At 47.0% G+C, this 23,031-nt stretch overlaps 1 protein-coding gene across 1 annotated transcript; it reads right to left on the bottom strand.

Annotated features, from left to right (window-relative positions):
- Positions 1-3,451: 3,451 nt before the first annotated feature.
- Positions 3,452-21,468, bottom strand: Galp (galanin like peptide). The gene is made up of 5 exons (XM_032894608.1): positions 21,353-21,468; positions 12,583-12,631; positions 8,003-8,083; positions 5,888-5,965; positions 3,452-3,669 (listed from the first exon to the last, which is right to left on the bottom strand). The coding sequence occupies exons 1-5, from the start codon at positions 21,458-21,460 to the stop codon at positions 3,614-3,616; spliced, it is 372 nt and encodes a 123-aa protein (XP_032750499.1). The 5' UTR covers positions 21,461-21,468; the 3' UTR covers positions 3,452-3,613.
- Between the last annotated feature and the right edge of the window lie 1,563 nt (positions 21,469-23,031).

Below are 23,031 nucleotides of genomic sequence, written 5' to 3' on the forward strand. Positions count from 1 at the left end.
GCCTCTCTAGACCTGAGAGGTCTGGTTACACAGCCCAAACTGAACTAAAACTCACTATTCGGTTCAGCCTAGCCTCAGACTGGCAACAGTCCTCTTGCCTCAAGCCTCCAAAGGTTGAGATTAACAGGCACATTCCAGCCCTCCTAGTACATCTATTATTATTACTCAATTCTATTTTGTGGGGTTCAGGGGGAGGTACTGAGGGAGGAAGCTGGCTCAGAAGGTCAAGGCCAGCTTGACCTGTATAGTGAGTTCCAGGCCAGGCAGGGTTATATATTGAGACTCTGAACTCCCCCATTCCCAAAAAACAAAAATTTAAACAATTTATAATAAAATTCATTTTCAGGAAAATTTTAATAAGCAACACATGTCATGCTAGTGTATTCATTTTTCTGCTTGTAAGGATTGTACCATCAACCCAGTAGATGCAGTGCTAGGAATTGAACCCAGGTCTCAGAGGCCGCTGTCTACCTCTTGAGCCATCCTGCTGGCCCTAAACCTGGCTTCTTACACTAGTGCTAGGGAACCTAACTCCTAGCTCCTGGGCACTTGATGCTTTTTTTTTCTAATTAAATATTTGCCGATTCAGGCCAGGAAAACAAGCAGGCTAACTGCAGCACTTCAGCTCCCCCCCTGCTCCTCTAAATCCAAGTCTCATGGCCAGAGCAGCTGCTGCAGCCTCCTTTCCCTCTATCCACAGCTCCAGTGGCCCACACAGATCTCCCCTCCATGTTCACTGCATTGTTCTAGCCCCCCAGCTTCCAGCAGGCACACTTTGGGAACCCACAGGACACTGGAGCCGGAAAAGCTGGTAAGCTGACTGCAGATCTTCACCTCTCCCTCCGTCCCTCCAAGTCCAATCCCCAACGCTGTGGCAGACCTTCTTCCATACTTTTGCCACACTCTCTGCCCCCCCCACTGCCAGGGAACTAAGTAGATCCTAGTGGAACAAACTGCTTTCCTCCCTCTATTGGCCCCAGTCCCTCCCTCCCCCTCCTACCCCTCCCCCCCCCTCTCCTCTCTCTCTCTCTCTCTCTCACACACACACACACACACACACACACACACACCCCTCCTGCCTCCTAGCCCATCTGTGTCAGCTCCCAATACCCAGAAATGCATTTTATCTGGAACCTCGAATATTCACACCTATTAGGACCCCAGAAGGATCTCTAACTAAGGCAAACATGGCCACAGACTCCTCAGTTTGTCTGTATTGTCCAACTCCAATGTGTTAGTTTTCGTTTTATCTCGTTTACTTTATTTCATTATCAGCCATTAGAAGCCGATATATTTTCTAATGAAAAACAGAAAGGGAGGGAATCCAGATGGAAAGGGAGGTAGAGAGGGGCTTAGAGTAGAGGGAAGTGAAACCATAATCAGGATATATTACATGAGACAAACAATGTCTGCAATAAGAAGAAAAATACTGCCACTGTCTTTCCCTAAACTTAAAATGTGATTTTCTTGGGAAAGTGAAAATATGAATCAAAGCTCAGAATTCACCCTTTTCCGGCAGAGCTGGGCAGAGAGGCCAGCAACAGTAGATGTGTACAACAATGAGGGTGGGCGGTAAGCTGTGTGTAGATGTCAGTGGGGTATTCGATGAGGCTGAGTTTCCCCTGGAAAATGGGAATCAATTGTTGTGACCGAGCTCCACGCAACAGTGTTAGCTCGGAGGTCTTTACTTCCTGGGATTCTTCCCTCCCCCGTCCCCACGCACTCCCTATTCCAGGACCACACATCCGTGTCTTGTGCCCCTCTCTGACACGTGGTAACCTCCAGCACACCTCACACACACTCTGTGTTCAGAATGTCTTGTCACCCTCTCTGACAAGTGGCCAGGTGCTAGGATCAAGGCGTGCAGACTTTAGCTCCACGCAGAGCAAGTACAAGCTCGGACTCGGGTATTTTCACATCTGCTAGACAATTTTCCCACCTTTTAGTTGGTCCCTTCCCCTTTTTTTTCACTTCTTTTTTTAATTGGATATTTTATGTATTTACATTTCAAATGTTATCCCTTTTCCCCACTCCCATCCCCCCCCCTTGCTTGTATGAAGATGCTCCCAGTCCCACCCACCCACTCCCACGTCAACACCCTGTTAACATCTCTGACAACAACCTTGGAAAGCTTGACATTCCAAACCCACCGGAGGAGATCTCGTCTCCCCTCGGGACTGTGTACTGGTATATTTAGCATGGTTTTCCAAAACGAGACACGCCCTTTTCTTCCTTGAATTTTCACCTTGGATTTCAATCTCTGTATCGCTTTAAGTTTGCGCAAAACCCCAACCTACCACCACCTTAACCTAGCAGAGGTGCCCCTCAACCAGATGAAGGCCTGGAGGTGGTGACTGCAGAGAAATCCTCCCCTAGTCCCAGCCCTACACCCGCCCTGCTGTTTGGAAAGGGAGCAGGTTGGTGAGCAGATTGGGTCAAGGAAACCTGCTAGGTGGGCAGGATGCAGAGGGAGCTAGGAATAGGTTGGGGGTGAGGGTGGGGGTGGGGCTGGGATGGGCAGAGCGTAGCACTAGGTACTGAGGCTGGCCAGGAAGTCTTCAGTGCCTTGTCCTTGAGCACAGCCTTGTGAGATCTGGATCACAAAGTGGCTTCCTCTGATGTTAGGACGATAATCTCAAAGAGCTTTTCACACATCAAAGCAGCCACTGAGATTGTGGTGGGGATTCCGGAGAGGTGTCCCAGTTTGGGCCCGTGAGATGGCTTGGCAAGCAAAGGTTGGTAACCTTGAGATTGATTCCCAGGCCTCATGTGATGGAAGGGGTAAATCAACTCCCTAGAGCTGTCATCTGGCCTCCACAACTGTGTGCACGTACGTGAATGCACACTCTTATATGCTCAGGGGTGGGGGGTGGGGTACGATTAGCCAGAATATATTGTAAAGGATATTCAATGATTACGCACCTTCCCCTAAAGAGTCCCCACAGTACTCTTAGGCTCCTTAATGACAACTATCTTGATGTGGTCTGCATGTAGCTATAGGCTACAAGTTCCCTCGGAAGCCAAGGTGTTGGGTCCCCTGGAGCTGGGGTTTCAGACAGTTGTGAGCCACAGGACATGGTGAGACTAGAACTCAGGTCCTTTGTAAGAGCAGGAAATACTTTTAACCAATGAGCTGTCTCTCCAGCCCCAATTTATCTCTCAAAAAAGATTTATTTTTTATTACTGTTGTATTGAAGTTATGTGCATGTCCTGTGTCTGCGTGTAAATTTGTGAAAGTGAATGCAGGTGCCCCGGGAGGCCAGAGGCATCGAAGCCCCTGGTGCTAGGATTGTTGTGGTTTTGAGCCTGACAATGTGTGTGCTGGGAACTCACGTCCTCTGGAAGATCAAAAGGTGTTCTTAGCCCCTGGCTCATCTCTGGGGCCCCCTGATGACATCTTAGACTTGGCTCAAGAACAATCAATAAAACCAGAGACACTCCAGAATTACTTCAGAATAACTCTTTAAATATCACAACATGTCTTAGTGAGACTAGGGAATATAGTTGTAAGGTCTTAGACTTAGCGAAGGGTGTTGAGAGCGCTTCCGGGGGCGGGGTGAGGGGAGTGGGTGGTGAGCTGGAAACATAGAAGGAGTGAGGTAGGGCTAACTCTCTATGAGTTCAGGGTGGCTTCTTCATCTGGAACATTCTTGTCCAGTATGCACAGATCTGCACCAGGAGAGCGACGGGTGGGTTAATTTTTAATTAATGTTACTTATTAGCATTGTATGTGTGGTGATGGTAATGGCGGTGGTGTGCGTGCGTGTGTGTACATGTGTGTGTACATGTGTGTGTACATGTGTGTGTACATGTGTGTGTGTGTGTGTGTGAGTAGGGGGTACAAGTCTGTGCCATGGTGCATGTGTGGAGGTCAGAATTAAACTTCATTAAACTTCGTGGAGTCAGTTCTCCCCTTTTACCTTGACTTGGGTGGTGGCAATCAAACCCCAGTTATCTGGTTTTCTGGGCAAGTGCTTTACCCTCGGATAGCTCAGAGCCATCTCACCCCAACAGGTGTGTTTTATTTGCTCCACCACACTAATGGCACAGAGGCCCTGGCTGGGCCTCTCAGGCTCATTTACTGTGTTCTAACCATCTCTGTTTCACTGGAGACTTGAGTCGCTCACTGAATCTGGAGCAAGGCCAGCAGTGAGCAAGCAGCACCGATTCTCGGTCTCCACCTCCCCTTCCCCACAGGACTAGAGTTATGGGCTAACACGGGAGTTTTTATACGGGTACTGAGGATCTGAGCTGAGGTCATCATGTTTGCAAGAGCTGGAACCCTCTGAGTTTTTCTCCCCAACCCCAACATACGTTTCTCAAAGGGGCTGATACAGTTGGAATAAAACTATGGGGTATCGGTTCCCAAGACTTGAACTGTGATTGAAGGAAGAGTGTTCCCTTGGACAGGGAAAGTACTGCGATCCAAGGGAGACGAGGTATTGGGTGAAGTTCCACATGGGAAGCCTGCAGAGCTGCAGGAACACACGCCGAGATCATTCATGGTTAGAAGGGAATGGGAGCCAGGTGTTGGTGCTTTCGCCTTTAATCCCAGCACTCAGGAGCCCGATCTCTGAGTTCAAGGCCAGCCTGGTCTACAGAATGAGTTCCAGGACAGACAGGGCCGCACAGAGAAACCCTGTCTTGGGAGGGGCAGTATGTTCATGTATGGGGTGCATATCCCGCACTTGGATAATTTTATTCTTTTTACAACTTATTTACTTATTTAAATGTATCCTTTTAAAAAACTGATGATTTTTGATTGGCTTTTAGAGACAAGGTCTGTCTATGTAGTCCTGGCTGTTCTGGAATTCACTATGTAGACCAGACTGACCTCCAGCTCACAGAGTTCAGCCTGCCTATACCTCCCAGATGCTAGGCCTAAAGGTGTGCACCACCACATCTAGCCATTACCTAGTGTAAACCTTACACTGTGGAAAGCATCCAGCCATTACCTAGTGTAAACCTTACACTGTGGAAAGCATCCAGCCATTGCCTAGTGTAAACCTTACACTGTGGAAAGCAAGTAATACACAGAAGACAGGTGTGCACCTGGAGCTTATGTTGGACGTGCTTTACTTTGCTTATGACCAGAGTCTTCTGTTGTCCCAGGATGACCTTGAACTCGCTGTGCACTTGAGATCAACCTTGAACTCCTGATCCTCCGGCTTCTACCTCCTAAGAGCTCAGATCTAAGGTGTGTACCACTACACCCGGTTTGGTTTAACAGATCGATTCATGAGCCGAAAATAGAAACATGTAGAGCCACGGAGATGATGGCTCAGTGGGAAAAGGGGCAGGCCACCAAGCCAGGCACCTTGAGTTGAACCCCCATGGGATCCACAGGTGGAAGGAGAGAACCAAATCCTCTAGGTTGTCCTAACCTGACCTTCCCGTTCACACTGTGGAAGTCACGAACACCAAACAAACACAAACAAACGCACACTAAATAAATACTGGAGAGATGGCCCGACAGCTAAGAATGCATACTGATCTTGTAAAGGAGCTTGGTTTGTTCCCAGCGCCCACACCAGGTGGCTCACAACTGCCAGTAACTCCAGCTCCAGGAGCTCATCCGATGTGCTTCTGAATGCCCTGAACACAAACACACACGCCTACATACACAATTTAAAAAAAAAAAAAAAAAAAAAGGAAATTAAAAACAAAAAAATTCGGAAAGGCAAGACAAAAAAAAAAAAAAAAAACAAAAACAAAAAAAAAAAAAAACCAGCAAAAAAAAAAAAAAAAAAAAAAAAAAAAAAAAAAAAGAATATGAGGCCGGTTGGTGGTGGCACACACCTTTAATCCCAGTCTTTGAGAGGCAGAGGAAGGCGGATCTGTGAGTTCAAGACCAGCCTGGTCTGTAAAGTGAGTAATCCATCTTTACCTCCAGTCCTCGGCTTGACAAACGTTTCTCCCATTGACCTTTTGGTCATCCTTGGAGAGCGGGAATAAGGGAGCCCATCTAGGAGAAGGGATAAGACAGCGTGATCAACTGAGATACGCATGAGGGACGGTAGAGACAGCTCAGAGAGTAAAGGCTCTTGCTGCCAAGCCTGACGAACTGAGTTTCACTCCTGAGACCCACATGGTCGAAGGAGAAGAGAGCTGACTCTCCCATAAGTTGTCCTCTGACCTCTACACACAGCTGTGGCATATACATGCACACACACAGTAAGTGAAATAGGTAGATAAAGAAAGAAAGAAAGAGAGAAAGAAAGAAAGAAAGAACTGCAGAGGCTCCATGACGTTCAATATTTGTACATGTAACGTGGCTTCAATTTCTTTATTTCCTTGGAAGTACCCAGCTCCAAACGTCAATAAAACCCACGTTGAAAGCCAACTCGGTATCTGTATCCGCTCAGCACTGCCCCCTGCAGGACACAGTGAGAAAGCAGCTCAGGTCATGTCCTGCCCTGAACTCACAGGGCAGCAGTCCCTGACCCCGCTCCTAGCCAGCTTCCGAGACTCTCTCTTGAAAGAGTTGTAGTCCTACTATGTGCCCGATTGTTTAGGGCTTTGGAAATGAGCATGTGCTGCTGTGTTTGTGGAAACCAAAGGTCAACATCAGGCTTTTTTTTCCTCCATTGTTCTCTGCCTTAGTTTTTAGAGACAAGATCTGAGTACTAAGCCTGGATCTCACCAATTTGGCTAGACTGGCTGGCCAGCCGAGGGGGTCTCTGAGGTGTCAGGCGGAGAAGAGAACTGTGAAGAGACGAGAATGAGAACTTGGTTCATATTGGCTTCATCAACCTGGAGCAAACCTTGTAAAGACTCTGGTAGCTGGTAGTTTTATTCTCAGGGTATTTAAACCCAGTATTGTTGGGTGGGCTCGGGAGGGTGGGGTATTTCCTGGTACAATTCCTAGTGCACAAGGAAGCGTAATCACATGGAAATCCCACTCAGGGTCCATGTCACTTTTCCAAGAAGATGGCTTCTGGAGTTAGGCTAAGGACCTGGGAAAGGCTCTGGCCTGGTCTTGGTCACACAGATAGCAGAGTGGTCATTCGGTCTCTTAGCCAATTCTGCTCCTGGTTGTGGGAGCTTGGGGGTCCCCGGCTGTAAGGGTCGTTTAGATCACTAGCCACGTCCAGTCTTAGTTGTAGGAGCTTGTTCAGGCCTGACTCAACAGATAAATACCATGATCACCAGGGTATCAATCATCCCAATCCCCAGCCTTCTGTATGGAAGGACAGGGATTTCTTTCCCATCGAGTGATTAACGTTTCTGGTCTCTTTGGACAGCTACGGGCACAGAGACCTTCATGCTCTGCTCCCAAAAGCCAGCAAACTCAGGACTGAGATTACAGACTCATACGGCCTTACCAACTTTTCGATGTAGGTTCTGAACTTGGGTCTTCATGCTTGCACAGCAAACACTTCCCAGGCCTAGCCTAGTTCATTTATCATCATCATCATCACCATCATCATCATCACCACCACCACCACCATCACCACCATCATCATTATCATCATTATTATTACTACATATTTATTCACTGTGTGTGTGAGTTTTGTGTGTGTGTGGCACAGATATGTAGATCAGAGGACAACCTATGGGAGTCAGCTCTCTCCTTCCATTTTATAGGTCCTGGAGATGGAACTCAGTGGCCAGGCTAGGCAGCAAGTGCCTTTACCCATTGAGCCTTCTACTGCATCCATTTTCCCTTGGGGTGGGGGGCAGTGTTAAGACAGGGTATCATGTAACCTAGACTGGCTTAGAGATCACTAGGTAGTTGTGGGTGACAGGCTCCGGGTGCTCTTGCCTCTATATCCCAAGTAGGAGAGCACAGGTTTGCACCACCACACCCAACAGATAAAGGCTATAATTTTACCTGTGGAGACACTAAAAACTCGTCAGAATTACATTGTTTGCCTCATTTTCTTCTACCTGAGAAGTGACAGAGTGAGGGGTGGAGCCCACATCCACCAGTTTCCGAAGTCAATGGTGAAATGGCGAGTAGGTGGAGGAGGATGCTGAAGGGAGAGGGACAATGACTCACCTATGGCCTTCCACAGGTCTAGGATCTCAAGAGCTGAGTCGGTCTTCCTGCCCTGGTTGGCCTTTGAGGAAAGGTGGAGGACTAGGAAAGGGATGGGGGACAGCAGGAGAGCTGTTAAACAGGATGAAATCACAGAGGATCCGGCAGGCCCTTGCAGCATTTAGTAGAACACCTCCACCCAAAGCTGCAGCAAGGATGCACGCTGACCAGCCATACCTGACTTATGTGGGGGCTATGACGGGGCTGAGACTAGGGTTGCAACACACCTATGTCTGCGTCCAAAATCTCACATTTTCAATTCTGTCGTGTTGTCATGGCAATGTGAGCTTTTCTTTTGTTTTTTTACATTTATTTATTTGTTAGTTGTGTGTGTGTGTGTGTGTGTGAGTGTGTGTGTGTGTGTGTGTGTGTGTGAGAGAGAGAGAGAGAGAGAGAGAGAGAGGCCTAGAATCCTCCACCAGGCGAGAATAAAACCATAACCACACTTTCGAGCCACAGGTAAAGCAAGCTCTAATTAAGTATTGGCTAGGATGGTGGACAGCCAGGTCCTTTCCTGGGTTCTCAGAAAATGGCCACAAGTCGCATTTTGCAGAGGTTTTAAAAGGCAACCCCATAAGATCACTGTATTTCCCATCAGGTCCAATCAGGGGCAAGCATATATCCTAATGTATTTCCTACCTATGTACATCCCACCTATATGTGATCAGGTACCTCCCATGCAACTGGGTCAAACAAATTTGTTTAGGGAGTGAAAACATGTGGCTTGTTATCCCCCATAAACAACAGCCTCTAGCATTGCGGAGGAAGTATCTGCCCTTGAGCAAGGGACTTACAAGTGAGAGGCATTGTTTCGTGGATCTCTTAGGCACAGTGATTACAACTTAAAAGGTACCTTTGGCTCTCAGAAGATACAGAGACAGACAGAGGGAGAGGTGGGGGCAGCCCACATGCCATGGCACATGTATGAAAGCCAGAGGACAACTTGTCGGTTTGCTCCTTCTGAGGATTGAACTTGGGTCCTTAGGCTTGCCAGCAAGTCCCCTTACCCAATTAGCCATCTTGTTGGCCTCCAACCTGAGGATGCACAGATCCCTGAGAGAAGCCTGTGAGAAACATGGATTCTTATTTCATAATAAGAGCACGGAGACTGGGATAGGAAGAGTGAAGCACTTAGGTTAATGATTTTGCAAAGCCAGGCATCGGCCACGAATGTCAGGAGTGCTGACTAAGTGCAGAGAATAGTTTATAAACCCGAACACATGGCGTCTTCTCACCTCCTTTAAATCTGGGACAGATTCTTGCTGTGTAGCCCTGGCTGTCCTGGAGCTCTCGCTATGTAGACCAGGCTGGCCTTGAACTCACGGATCTGCCTACCTCTGTCTCCTGAGTGCTAGGATTAAAGGAACCCCACCACACCTGACTCAGTTTTATTTCTAACAAATGGAGCCTAGCCTCACGCATGGTTGGGAGGAAGGTGTGTGGTGGATTTGGTAGGAACTGAGCGGCATGTAGCTCAGTACATGTGTTCCTAAGAAAAATCACTTGGAGAAGTGGAGAGAAGCAGGGATGGAAGCAAATCCAAAAGAAAGAATGGCGTCTAAATCAGTGTGACCACCGAGAGGAGAGAGTGCTGTACCGCTGTGTGCCAGGGCTGCTTATTCATCTGTTAAAACTCATGCTGTTGGGGCATTTATTTATTATGTGTTTATATGTATAGGTGCACCCATGCCAAGTCACCCCTGTGGAAGACAGAAGACCTCCTCCTTCCACCATGTGGATACTGGGGGCTGGAACCCAGGTCATCAGGCTTGGAGGCAAATACCTTTACCCACTGAGTCCTCTTGTCAACCCCTCCCTGCTGGGGACAGCATACAATGACAGGGACTGCCAGCAGCAGGCCGGGATGGAGACATCTCAGAAGCCTGAGGCAGCTCCTTGTAAAGTAGGGTGGCGTCTGGGACCCTGAGAAGCAGGAGACACATCCTTCCAGGGGACCCAACATCTGAAATAAGAAGCAGTAGGCCAGGATGGAGACATCTCAGTAGCCCACAGCAGCTCTTTGTAAAAACTGGTTGTTCCGGGGCTGGAGAGATGGCTCAGCGGTTAAGAGCACCCGACTGCTCTTCCAGAGGTCATGAGTTCAATTCCCAGCAACCACATGGTGGCTCACAACCATCTGTAAAGAGATCCGATGCCCTCTTCTGGTGTGTCTGAAGACTGCTACAGTGTACTTATATATAAAACAAAACAAAACAAAACTTGCTGAGTAGATGAACACGTTATGCTGAGTCTTGCTCCGTGGCTCACATTTGTAAAAAATAAAATAAAAAAAAAAAAAAAAAAAAAAAAAAAAAAAAAAAAAAAAAAAAGGGGTTGGGGATTTAGCTCAGTGGTAGAGCCCTTGCCTAGGAAGCGCAAGGCCCTGGGTTCGGTCCCCAGCTCCAAAAAAAGAAAAAAAAAATTGGTTGTTCCCATGTTCCCATTTCTCCTAACCTTAGCCCTGGACAATGGCTGCATAGATTTCATTTGTGCGTGACTGCCTTTCATTTGGCCTTGGTGTGCATAATTATTCTATTATATCTGACTTTCCTACTTCTCTCTCCTTCTGCTCTGGTGATTCTGTTAAACTAGATGTTCCTTGATGTTATGATTCTTAAACAATTGGAAATTGAGGCATAGGGGCACAGCACAGCACAACCCTAATGGCCCCAGGTGCATGCTGTGTATTCTCATCTTGGAAACAATGTAATAACTACACAATAGTAGTTCCAGATTGATGCTTGACTTGCAAAGAAGCTTTAAAGAAATTATTAGAAAATGAATTAGAGCCAACATTGGGACCCTAAGAAAGGAAAAAGTTATTGAAGTTAGGAATTAAGTTTCATGTAACATTTGGTTCCTGGATAAGGAAGTAGAATATATAAAATTATATACTAGTAAACTAAGTCAAAATAGTGGGACTCTTATGACAGTCATTGTGTGCAAGGCACAGAAAGCTAGCAGAACCACTGAGTTAAGGGTTAACTTGATTCTTTCTGGCCACTGCCTGGCAGCTTTGCCTATGTCATTTATCATTAGAGCTTCCCAGGAAAATGCAAGTAGCTGACCTCGGAGCTCTGAGCTCTGAAGTATAATAAGTTAAAAGTTAAAGTTTAAATAATGATAAGTTTACAATTATTATTATTTTGGCCACGGGCCTGGGAATAGGGGAAGCTTGAAACTTTGGGGAACAATTGGAATTCTTAGTTCTTTGTGGGATGTGGTTATTCTTTTCAATCTGATTTAGCAATGATTATACAATGTCTTTTTTCTACCTGCTTTTGGATTATCCATAAAAGACTGGGGCAAGAGAAAGGCTGGAGAGCACGAGAGAATGAGAGAGAGCATGTGAAGAGAGCATGAGAGAGAGAATGTGAAGAGTGAATGAGAGAGGGCATGAGGGAGCGAATGAGAGAGCGAATGTGAGAACAAATGTGAGAGTGAGTGACAGAGCATGAGAAGGACATGTGAAGAGTAAGTAAAGAGAGAATATGAGGTGTGTATAAAGATTGTGTGCGAGTGAAAGGAGAGTACATGTGGTGTGTGTGAGATATGTGTGAGGTGTGTATGAAGAGTGTGTGTGAGAATGAAAGGGTAAGAAAACAAAGGTGTGCATGAGTGTGGGACTTCGAGAAAAGAAAACCACAATAGAAAAAGCAGAGTGCACAAGAGAATGCACAGTCTTTGCAGCCTCAAGCTGAGAGAGAGAGAGAGAGAGAGAGAGAGAGAGAGAGAGAGAGAGAGAGAGACTGACTATAGGCCTTAAAATTGCCTGTCAGTTTGTACCCAAAGAGTAGTCTGTGTATATTTATTATGCGCCTTCCAGATATCCCTGCTTCCAGCTGAGAACTCTAATCCTTTGTCGAGGCTGGAGCCCGACACCTCCCCGTCTCCCTTTCTGTAGGTTTAGGATCAAACTCAGGTCATGAGATTCGCACCATAAGGCTGCAAGTGTCTTTACCCACTGCTTACTTAAGCCTCATAAACTCTCTCATGAATGTGGGAACCACTAGTGTCCTCCCCATCTCAGAGCCAGAAATGGAGGCACCGTGAGATTAATCCTGCCCATCAAGCAAGTGGCAGAGCTGAGATTTGAACCTTCAACAGGCTCTGTACCAAGCCGTCCACCTGGACTAATGCTTCAGACCCATCTAGATATGAATGCTATGGTTTGAACCTGAGTCCTCTCCCATGGCCTCATGCTTTGAACACTTGCTCATTCCCCTGGGATCTCTAGAAGGTTGTGGAACCTTTAGGAGGTGGAGCCTAACTGAAGAAAAATAAGTCTCTAGGGGTGAGCCTTTGAAGGTTGTAGTCTGACCCATGGTTCTGGCTACACAATGATCCCTGGCTTCTTTCATAGTCTTCCATGTGCATGATGCATGAATCCTCTGAAATCATGAACCAAATAAATCTTTCCATCATTATCAAGTATTTCAGTCACAGTGATGTCAAAACAATCTAGTATCTTTGCAGAGACACAAAGCCACTAGCATCAGGTAGGGACGAGTTGGGGTGGAGCACGGAGAAGAAGCACTTACCAGGACCCAGGAGGTAGCCAGCACTATTGAGGGTCCAGCCTCCTCGTCCCTGGAAGAGATAGAGAAGTGAGGACTCAGACAGGAAACTGCCAAGATCCCCCAAGTCTAGGGTGATGCAGGTCACCATGCCACCTCAATACTACCAGCCAGTGACACACAGAACTTTGCTTAGTCCCCACTTCAGTCCTGTGCAAGTAGGACTTCCTATAATCCAGCAAGTGGAGGACCCAGGCAGGATGACTTAATGGTTACGGTGCTTTGGTACCAAGAATGACCTCGGTCTCCAGAACCCACCTGGACCTGGACCTCCAAACTCTCACTGTATCACACACACACACACACACACACACACACACACACACACACACACACACACACACGAGTGTAAGAAACACGATGTGTAAAATATAAAATATTTGGAGTAGAAAGGAAGATTTGAAAGGCCTTGCTTGATGCTGAGGGAGGATATGGGGAGTTGACTGTAAGAAGACCTTAGTAACTCCCACACACACACTTTAGCACAATGTATTCTGTTATGAAATTACTGTTCTAGTCATAAACCCAGCATGTACACAATATCACCTGCTAAAACCAAGATAAAGACTTGATCCATCAAAGTTCTAGGAAAGTCTAAAAATATACTAACTTTTTAAGAGTTTCGAAGCTAAGCCTGAGAAAGGCCCAGGGCTACATTGGGACCCCAGGCATTCAGTGTGGTCACTGGCCAGCTAATACAGAGCTTCTGGTGAGCACACCATAACGTTGGCTCTACTATGAGGGGATTCGAGCCAGCCCAGCCTGAGTGCAGTGAGCATGGCTCTGGCAGTCCTTGCCTTTCTCCCCAACTCCCTCTGCCTTGCTAAAAACCCCTAGACTGCACTCCTAAAGCTAGCCCCCAAGGTCTATTCCCTTATGTGACCAATTCCTCTTCCTATGGCTGACTACTGAGGTCCAGGTATCAAAGTATTGAAGTCCAGCAATCACAAGCCCCCTCCCACCCCAACTCACCTAATTAACATGCGCAGTCAAAATTAAACACCTCTCTCTAAATATAGGGTTTTCTGTTTTCCCTTCATAAACTGCCATTTACCTACAGGCCACATCTGTCTCTTCTCTATCCAGAGGTAGTCCTTTGTCCCTTAAAAGAAATGCCCCTTTCCAATCTCCCTTTCCCTCCCCCCCCCTTCCTTGTTCCTTTTCCCTTCTCCTTTGCCCTCTATCTCTTGTCTTTGTCCTTTATTTTTGCCCCCTGTCCCTCTGGGGCAAATAAATCTCCTTCGTGCCAAGAACTTCGTCTTGAGGTATCTTGAACTGACTCCGAGGCTCCCTACACACTTCATATAAAGTTTCTATGAAGCTAGATAGTGTTAGCATGTACATATAATCCCAGCACTTGGACCCAGAGGCAGGCAGCTGTCTCTGAGTTCGAGGCCAGCCTGATCTACAGAGTCAATCCTGGAAAGTCAGGACTGCACAGAGAAACCTTGTCTCAAAACAAAACAAAAGCAAAACAAAAGTTTCTGTGAAGAGAGATGGATGAGTTCTGAGAACTACAGTACATCTTGGTGCCTGAGTTAACAGTGTGCTATTATAATCTGTAAAGTATGCAGAGAGTTAGACCTGATGCTGCAGGCCTATGATCTCAGCTCCCCCGGAGGTTTGAGAAGGGAGAATTCTAAGTTCCAGGTCTTCCTTCCTTGGCTACTAAGTCCAAAGCCAGCCTGTACAACTCAGTGAAATGCTACCTCAGAATAAAAACTAAATAACTAAATAAACAACAACCGAGCCTGCCTAGCAAACATGAATCCCTGGGTTCCGTCCCCAGCACTGAATAAAAACATCGGTAATCCTGTAATAAAGCACTGAGGAGGTGAGGGAATGAAGATCAGGAGCTCAAGGATATCCTTAGAAGCAGATTAACTCAGGAGGCAGATGCAGGTGGGTCTCTCTGAATTCAAGGCCAGCCTGATCTACATACTGAGTTCCAGGACAGCCAGAGCTATGAAAGAGACCCTATTTCAACAAGCAAGCAAGCAAACAAACAAACAAAAACAAAAAGAGGTTATCCTCAGGTATTTAATTTGAGGCCTGCCTGCCTACATGAGACCCTATGGTCCAATGGTTCTCAACCTTCATAACATTGCCACTTTAATACAGCTCTTCCTGTTGTAGTGACCCACAATAAAATTACTCTTGCTGCTACTCCATAATTCTAATTTTGCTACTGTTATAAATCGTAGTGTAAATATCTGCTATGCAGGATATCTGATATGTGGGAGTTGTGACTCACATCTGCGCTATGTGGAAAAATGGAAGGGAGAGAGGGGTAAAGGGGAGGGAGAGAGATGTGTTGCCAAGGATCCAGCTGCATGAAGGTCAGTCAGGCTTCAAAGCCCATGAAGCCAAATCCTAATGTCTTATCTTTTTTGTCCTGCTTAGCATTTTAAAGAAGATGTATTTTCTTACTTGTAAACCACCTGACATCAGTGTCTGGAAGCTGAACTCTGGTCCTTTGGAAAAGAGATTATCATTCTTAACCAGTGAAAAATCTCTCCGGTTCCCCTCTTAGCATCATTTTAACCAACAGATAAACCTTGAAATATTTATGGTGGACAGTCCAATACATTGTAATGTGCAATTTGTGGGACTGTTTTATGGATAGACAAATCCATTACCTCCTATCACTTGTGTGACTGTGTATAGTGAGGATTTTTTTTGTTATTACTATTCTTTTGTCTTCAATTATTTGAGACAGGGTGTTGGGAACAGGTAAAGAAACTTGTCTGAAGTACTTTCATTTTGACTTCAGACTCCATTTTGCCTAAGCTAACCAACTCCCTCTCTAGGCAACAGTAGTTCCAAAAATCACAATGCCTGTCCCCAACAACAGAAGGAACAAATTACATTTGATCAGTTGGGCAAAAACACATTCAATGTCTGTTGACAATGATGGAACGTTGGGGAAAGTCCCTAGTCCCCAAGTTCTGATCGGTGAGAATTATAACTGTAACTTGGCCCAGATGTCCATAAACCCTGCTTCGGCCCCTACTCAGGCTGTCAGAAAGAAGCCTCCTGAGCCCTTGCTTACAGCTCTCCCAGATCAGCGACTCTGCACGTGGTGTGAATGATAAAATCTCAATCACGTGGTGCGAATGATAAAAGATTGTGCTGTTTGACAAGCTCATTCCTTCATAGTAGCCCACAACAGACACAGTGCAACAGGGGTCTCATGTAGCTCAGGCTGGCCTTGGATTTGCTACACTTGATCTTAGCCAAAGGCCAAGAAGGGATTTGAACTTGCTATGTAGTCCAGAATGACCTTGAACTTCTCATCTCTCCTGCGTCTGCTTCCCAAGTGCTGAGATCACCACGCCTGGCCCTGTAAAAACGTTGAGTTTGCTCTCCAAGTGACTCGCAAGCTTCAAAGGCCTGACCTGTCTTTAGCTGCAGTAACTGCGTATTCAGATACTGTCCTTTAGGTCACGTGATATGGTTCTAGTTAATCCAACTAACCGAGAGCTGTTCAGCCTGGTAAGAGTAGCCCAACCCATTAACCTCACCCTGAGTTATAACTTGACAAAGACTTTGGAGGTTATGGCCTAGGGATTTCTGTAGACTGCTTTTCTAACACTCGTGAAACCCTGTGTTTGAGTCCCGGCACACCCCTGTAATCCCAGCACTCCTGAGGTAAAACCAGGAGGTTCAGGACTTGGTCATTTTGGGGCACATGGGGTAGTAGTGGGCAGCCTGGGAGAAAGCTCTTTAAGTTTGTTTTGAGACAGGGTCTTTCTTTGTAGCACTGGCTGTCCTGGAACTTTCTATGTAGACCAGACTGGCCTGGGATTCAATAGAAATCCTCTTGCCTCTGCCTCCAGAGTGCTGGGATTAAAGGTGTGTGAGCTGCTGCCCAGCTCTGCAGTATCAATCTTGTCTCAAAAAACAAAGCAAAGCAAAAAAGGAAAAAAAAAATGCAAGCATGGTGGGCCTGTGGGCCTGACTCGACAGTTTATATCAAATTCTCAGGGCTCAGCCTACCCTTGCCTCCTCGGTACTGGGGTTGAAGGCAAGGGCCACCATGTCTGGTCTGTTTTTGTTGTTTTCGAGACTGGATACAGAGGGCTGGCTGCCCTCAGTCTAGTAGGGATCTTGTCCCAGCCTCCTGGGATCTGGGATTTCAGGCATCCATCACCCACCATGTTGGCTCTTTTTTTTTCATTTCTTCTTTGTGTATGTGTGTGAGAGCCCACGTGCACGCACACATACACACCACAGCAGGCTTCTGGAGTCAGAGCACCATTCTCAGAGGTCAGTTCTGGTCAAACTCAAGTCGTCGGGCAAATGCCGCAAGCGCTTTACCCACTGAGCCGTCTCGTCAGCCCTCTTCTTTATTGTATTTTTCCTTCAGACTGGGTCTCATGTTGCCCAGGCTAGCCCCAATACTACTAGTTCATGGATGGTACTGCTACTAATGGAAATTGATCTTCCATTCCTGACCCCCACCCTCTGATTTCAGAATGCTGGAATTGGAGGCCTACACCGCCATATCCTGTGGTATGGAACCCAGAGCCTCTTTGCACGCCGCCAGGTGCTCCATCAGCTGAGCCACTGAGAGTCCATCACTCTCTTTCTCTTTTCATTTTCTTAGTAAGCAGCATCTCACTGCACTGCCCCTGCCCGTGAACACGGAGTCTTTCTGCCTCTGCTTCCTGAGTGCTGGGGCAATTGGTAGGCGCCATCACACGGGGCTGAATAAATTAAATTCCAATCCTATATTTTTCTCTTGTGTTCTTCTCTCTAAGGGTCATGTTGATGAGATCCACAGAGCCACTCACTTGGGAGTAAAATGAATGACAGACACAGTGAAACAATCTAAGATGCCTTCTTCTGCCTACCCTTGACTCCCCAGGGCCAGGAGTACTTTGCTTTTGAATGGAAAGATCCTGAGAAGGGGGGTCCAGGACAGCTCACCTAGACCAGGCTGCCCCAGGGTTTCTAAAATTCTCCAACCCTCTTCAATGAGGCCCTACATCGTGACCTCGCCATCTGTCATGAGTCTGACCCACAGGTGACCCTCCTGCAATATGTAGAACTGCAGCAGAGACTGAGGAAGGCTGTCCCAGGGACACTAAGCAGCTGCTGACAGAACTGAGTGAGGGGCTGGAGAGATGGCTCAGTGGTTAAGAGCACTCTGGGTCCTGAGTTCAATTCCCACCAACCACATGGTGGCTCACAACCATCTGTAATGGCATCCGATGTCCTCTTCTGGGGTGTGTGTGTGTGTGTGTGTGTGTGTGTGTGTGTGTGTGTGTGTGTAGACAGCTACAGTGTACTCATATACATAAAATAAATAAATCTTTAAAAAAATGAGTGAAATGGGTTATAGAGCTTCAGTCAAGGAAGATCAAATCTGTCGATGTAAGGTGAGCTACCTGGGGTACCTGTTAGAGGATGGGAGGTGCAGGTTATCAGAGGCCAGGAAAGAAACCATCCTTCATATCCCTGCCCTGAAGACCCCCCAAACAAATGTGAGGATTTTTGGGGATGGCTGGCTACTGCATGCTTTGGATTCCTGGGTTTGCTGAGTTAGCAGCCCCTCTCTACCTTTCGACTAAGGCTGGACAGCCCTTTTTCTGGGGTAAGGGAGGGCAAGGGGCATTCGATGCCATTAAGAGGGCCCTTTTGAAAGCACCTGAAATCAGCAAGCCCTTTCACCTGATTGTAGCTGAGAACCGAGGGATGGCTTAGAGGATGCTGACCCAATCATTGAGCCTTTACCTGTCAAAGAACTGGACCCGGTAGCAGCTGGATGACCTGCCTGTCTGAGGATAACAGTGGCAGTGGCAATCCTGGTCAAGGATGCAGATAAGCTGACTTTGGGACAGGATTCGACTGTGACAGTCCCCCATGCCCATGCGAGTGTGGTGTGTCAGCCCTCTGACCGGTGGCTCACTAACGCCCATGTGACTCACTAGCAGACTTTGTTGCTGAACTCGACTGAGTCACATTCACACCTCTGGTGACCCTCAACCTGGCTACTCTGTTACCTGATCCTGATCCCCAGATTCCTGCCCAGATTCCTGTTTTGCAGGTCCTGGCAGAGAAACAAGGATGGTGGAAAGATCTCTCTGACCAACCACTGCCTGACACTGAGGTTACCTGGTTCACTGACGGCAGCAGTTATCTCCTAGATGGGCAGTGCAAGGCCGGAGTGGCTGTGGTACACCAGTGACGGCTGACAAGTGCTCTGGATAGAACCATTGCCCTCTGGAACTTCAGCCCAGAAAGCAGAACTAATTGCACTCACCAAGGCCTTAGATCTGGGAGCTGGAAAGAGAATCAACATCTACAGTAGCAGGTATGCTTTTGCCACTGCTCATGTGCATGGGGCAATATGCCAACAGAGGGGGCTCTTGACATCCAACGGCAAACAATTAAGAACAAAGCCGAGGGTTGGGGATTTAGCTCAGTGGTAGAGCGCTTGCCTAGGAAGCGCAAGGCCCTGGGTTCGGTCCCCAGCTCTGAAAAAAAAGAACCAAAAAAAAAAAAAAAAAAAGAACAAAGCCGAGATCAAGACACTCTTAGAGGGGCTGGGGATTTAGCTCAGTGGTAGAGCGCTTACCTAGGAAGCGCAAGGCCCTGGGTTCGGTCCCCAGCTCCAAAAAAAAGAACACCAAAAAAAAAAAAAAAAGACACTCTTAGAGACTATCCCTAAACCACTAAAGGTGAGCGTCATCCATTGCCCAGGTCACCAAAAAGGAGAGACTTTCATAGCTGGGGAAACAACTTTGCAGATAAAATGACAAAAGAGGCTGCTACCAAAGACCCAGCCACAGTTACAGACAAAGAAAAGGGAGGCAAATGACTGGACTAAGGGTGGCCCCTTCTACAGTATTCCCCAGAGGAAGCAGTTTAGATCTCTGGTTACCCCACTAACTACTATCTTAAAGAAGATGGACAATGGAAGACACAAGAAGGGAAAGTTATTTTGCCTCAGGTCCAAGCAAGAGACCTGCTTGCCCAGATGCACCAATGGACTCATCTGGGCACCAAGAAACTAGAGCAAGCAGTCAAAGGTTCTCGAGGGTTTATCAGAAACCTGAGAAACCTGACAGAAGAAAGAGTAAAAAGATGCCAGGTTTGTCAATGAGTGAATGCCTGCCAAACCAAGGTAGGGGGAGGGAAAAGGCCTAGGGGAAGCAGGCCAGGAGTCTTTTGGGAAATAGATTTTACTGCGGTCAAGTCTGGGAGATATGGTTACAAATATTTACTAGCTTTTGTAGATACCTCTTCAGGATGGGTAGAGGCCTTTCCCACTGAACAGGAGACCACCACGGTGGTGGCAAAGAAGTTACTAGAAGAGATTTTTCCCAGGTTTGCAGTGTCTAAGGTAATAGGATCAGAAGAATGGGCCTGCCTTCCTATTTCAGTTAAGTCAGGGACTTGCTAAGATCTTAGGGACTAATTGGAAACTCCATTGTGCATACTGTCCCCAGAGTTCAGGACAGGTAGAAAAGATGAATAGAACTCTAAAAGAGACCTTAACTAAATCAGCCTTGGAGACTGGTGGGGACTGGATGATGCTTCTTCCCTTTGCCCTATATTAGATATATATGGCATTCTAGTCCCCACTGCATCCAGCCTACAGTTGACAGCTATTATGGAACTGAAAAATGATAATTTAATATTTAAGGCCAATATGCTCATGTATATGTTTGGCCTAAATTATGTGCCCTCCATGAAGCAGGCCCAGTTCCAGAACCACACAGGTCAAAAGACACTGGGTCTATATGAAGAAATTTCACCAAGGTGAGACTAAACCCATGTGAAAAGGACATTTCATTATCCTGTTGACTACAGTCACCACCTGAGTGCACTACAACCACGCCAGACCAGCTCCTCCACTGAAGAAGACTGCCTGGCTCCAGCTGTACCAAAATAGAGGGTTCAAAAGGACCCCAACCCCCTTATGTTAAAGATGACTCAGTCCCAGTCCTGAGTGTATTGTCCCTGCTAACTGTATGTCTATATGTACGGTGTGTCCTATATCCCCCTGTTAGGAAGGTATCCTAGCTGAACCCTTGCTAAGAGAATACAGTCCAGTTAATGATCTTAGGGCAACACCATACACAGCTGGGAGCAGGGAAGCAAGAGTATGAGCTAGAGGACTATAAGCTTCAGGAATGAAGCTATGCTAAAAGGAAAGGGGGCAATGAAAAAGCCAGAGTTGGGGTCAATCTGAGGCCAGTGGGAAAATTCCACCACAAACCTCTGAGCACACAGAAAGACGCCTCCCTTCCAGGAGGAGTAGAGCTAGTTTTAGTTCTTGGAACAGCTGCAAGCCAAACTGAAGAACAGAGCTACCTGTGGCTTCCAACCGACCACCACCCCACCCCCAGCGCCCTTGGGAAAGTCTTGAATGGGTACGTTGAGTCTGATCTGAAAGTTGATTCATGCCATCAAATGCACATAGTATCCTGCCTAGTTACCATTATTTGAATTCTGCCCCAATTGTTGGAATCCTGCCCCAGTTGTTTGCAAGGTATATAGCTCCCTGTTAGAGTCTGCTCAGGGTCGTCTCCCCTGGAAATGGGACGACCCTGACATGTCGGAATGATTAAACTCCCTTTGCTTTTGCATCGATCACTGCCTGATCAGGAGTCTCATTCAAGAGATCCTGGAAGAGGTTCGGATCAGACCTCACACCCCCTGGATCAGAGCAGAAAAGATCTGAAACCTCTCCCCAGAAGGAAACATTGGAGAAAGTTGTTACCCTGTGAGCAGGTGCAGAGTCTGGTGTTTCTGCGAGGCTTAGCAAGATGGTGAGGAAGAGGACCAGATGCGTGGAGCAGGCCATCCTGGAACTGGAAAAGCACGGCATACAGCTAAGGAATGCTACAAACACAGATGGAGAGTTAGTCTCCAAAGCAAGGATGTGTTCCCCTCTGATGTTTAAAGAACTTCACTGAGTGGAATTCATCTACACACGCACACGCACATGCACATTCACACGCTGCCTACAGCTAGATGAGTTGGGCCATATGGTGCATAATGACATCATCACTATGAACCAACGGTAAAGTCTTTTTATTTTAAATATGTCACAGAGAGCTAGAGAGATGGTCCAGTGGTTAAGAGCACTAACTGCTCAAATTCCAACACCGAGTTCAAATCCCAGCAACCACACGGTGCCTCACAACCATCTAATGAGATCTGACGCCCTCTTCTGGTGGGTCTGAAGACAGCGACAGTGTACTTATATATAATAAATACATCTTTTTAAAAATAAGAATACTTGCCACTGCTAGGCGGTGATGGCACACACCTTTAATTCCAGCACTCAGGAGGAAAAGTAGACAGATCTCTTGAGTTTGAGGCCAGCCTGGTCTATGGAGTGGATTCCAAGACAGGGCTACCTAGAGAAATCTAGAAACAACAAAAACACTTGCTACTATTGTGGGAGACCTGGTACCTACGTCAGGTAGCTCACAACATCTTCTGACTCCAGTTCTAGAGAATTCTGTATCTTCTGGCCTTGGCACCCAGACACGCATGGCACACATGCACATAAGATCGAGGCGAAGGGTGAGTATCAGCACCTCAGCTTGTCCTCCGATCTCTACACGGGCAGTGTTCAAAAATAAGTAGGGAAGCAGTAGGGGAGGAGAAGGAAACTCGAGAGTTGGTTGAGAGGAAATGTACCACTAAGTATTTACAACTGTCTTCAGTGCCCTTCCCCACAGACCCCCACATCTGCTGTCCCTTATGTGAAATACACAATCCGTGCACAGAACCTCCACACCTCTGTCCTGGGCATGGGGCCCAGAGCCCCTAGAACTGAAACTACGATTGATTGTGAGCTGCTTGGTGTTGGTGTTGGAAGCTGAGCCCAGGTCTTCTGCAAGAACGGCCATTGTGCTTAACGACCAAGCCACCTCTCCAGCCCCCTCCTGTAGGCTTGATTGCCTCCAGTCAGTGTTGCCCAGCACAGTGAAAATAAAACCTCGCTGTAAATAATGCAGCGCTGCGACCTCAAGGAAACATAAGAAAAATGTCAGTATGTGTTTGGAGGTCAGAGGACAACTTTCCAGAGTCTGTTCTCCCCGCCACCTCCTAAGCGTCAAATCCAGCTCATCGGGGTTACCTCCAACCGCCTTCACAGCTCAGCCATCCAGCTGGCCTTCCCTGCTTACTTTTAACTTTTGATGATTTGAACCTATGGCTTTGCAACCTGGGGTGTAGACAGCTGACTGGTAAAATATGGAGACCAGAGAAGAGGAGAATAACAGTCTGCAGAGTCAAGTGTGGTAGTGTACACCTGTAATCCCAACATCCCAGAAGTAGAGGCAGGAGGATTAGAAATTCAAGGTCGTTTTCTTCTATGCAGCTAGTTTGAGACCATCCTGGACGCCATAGGATTCTGCCTTAAAAGCAGAGGTCCGCTGAGCAGGT

The sequence above is a fragment of the Rattus rattus genome, chromosome 2 (assembly GCF_011064425.1).
Source record: "Rattus rattus isolate New Zealand chromosome 2, Rrattus_CSIRO_v1, whole genome shotgun sequence".
NCBI lineage: Eukaryota > Metazoa > Chordata > Mammalia > Rodentia > Muridae > Rattus > Rattus rattus.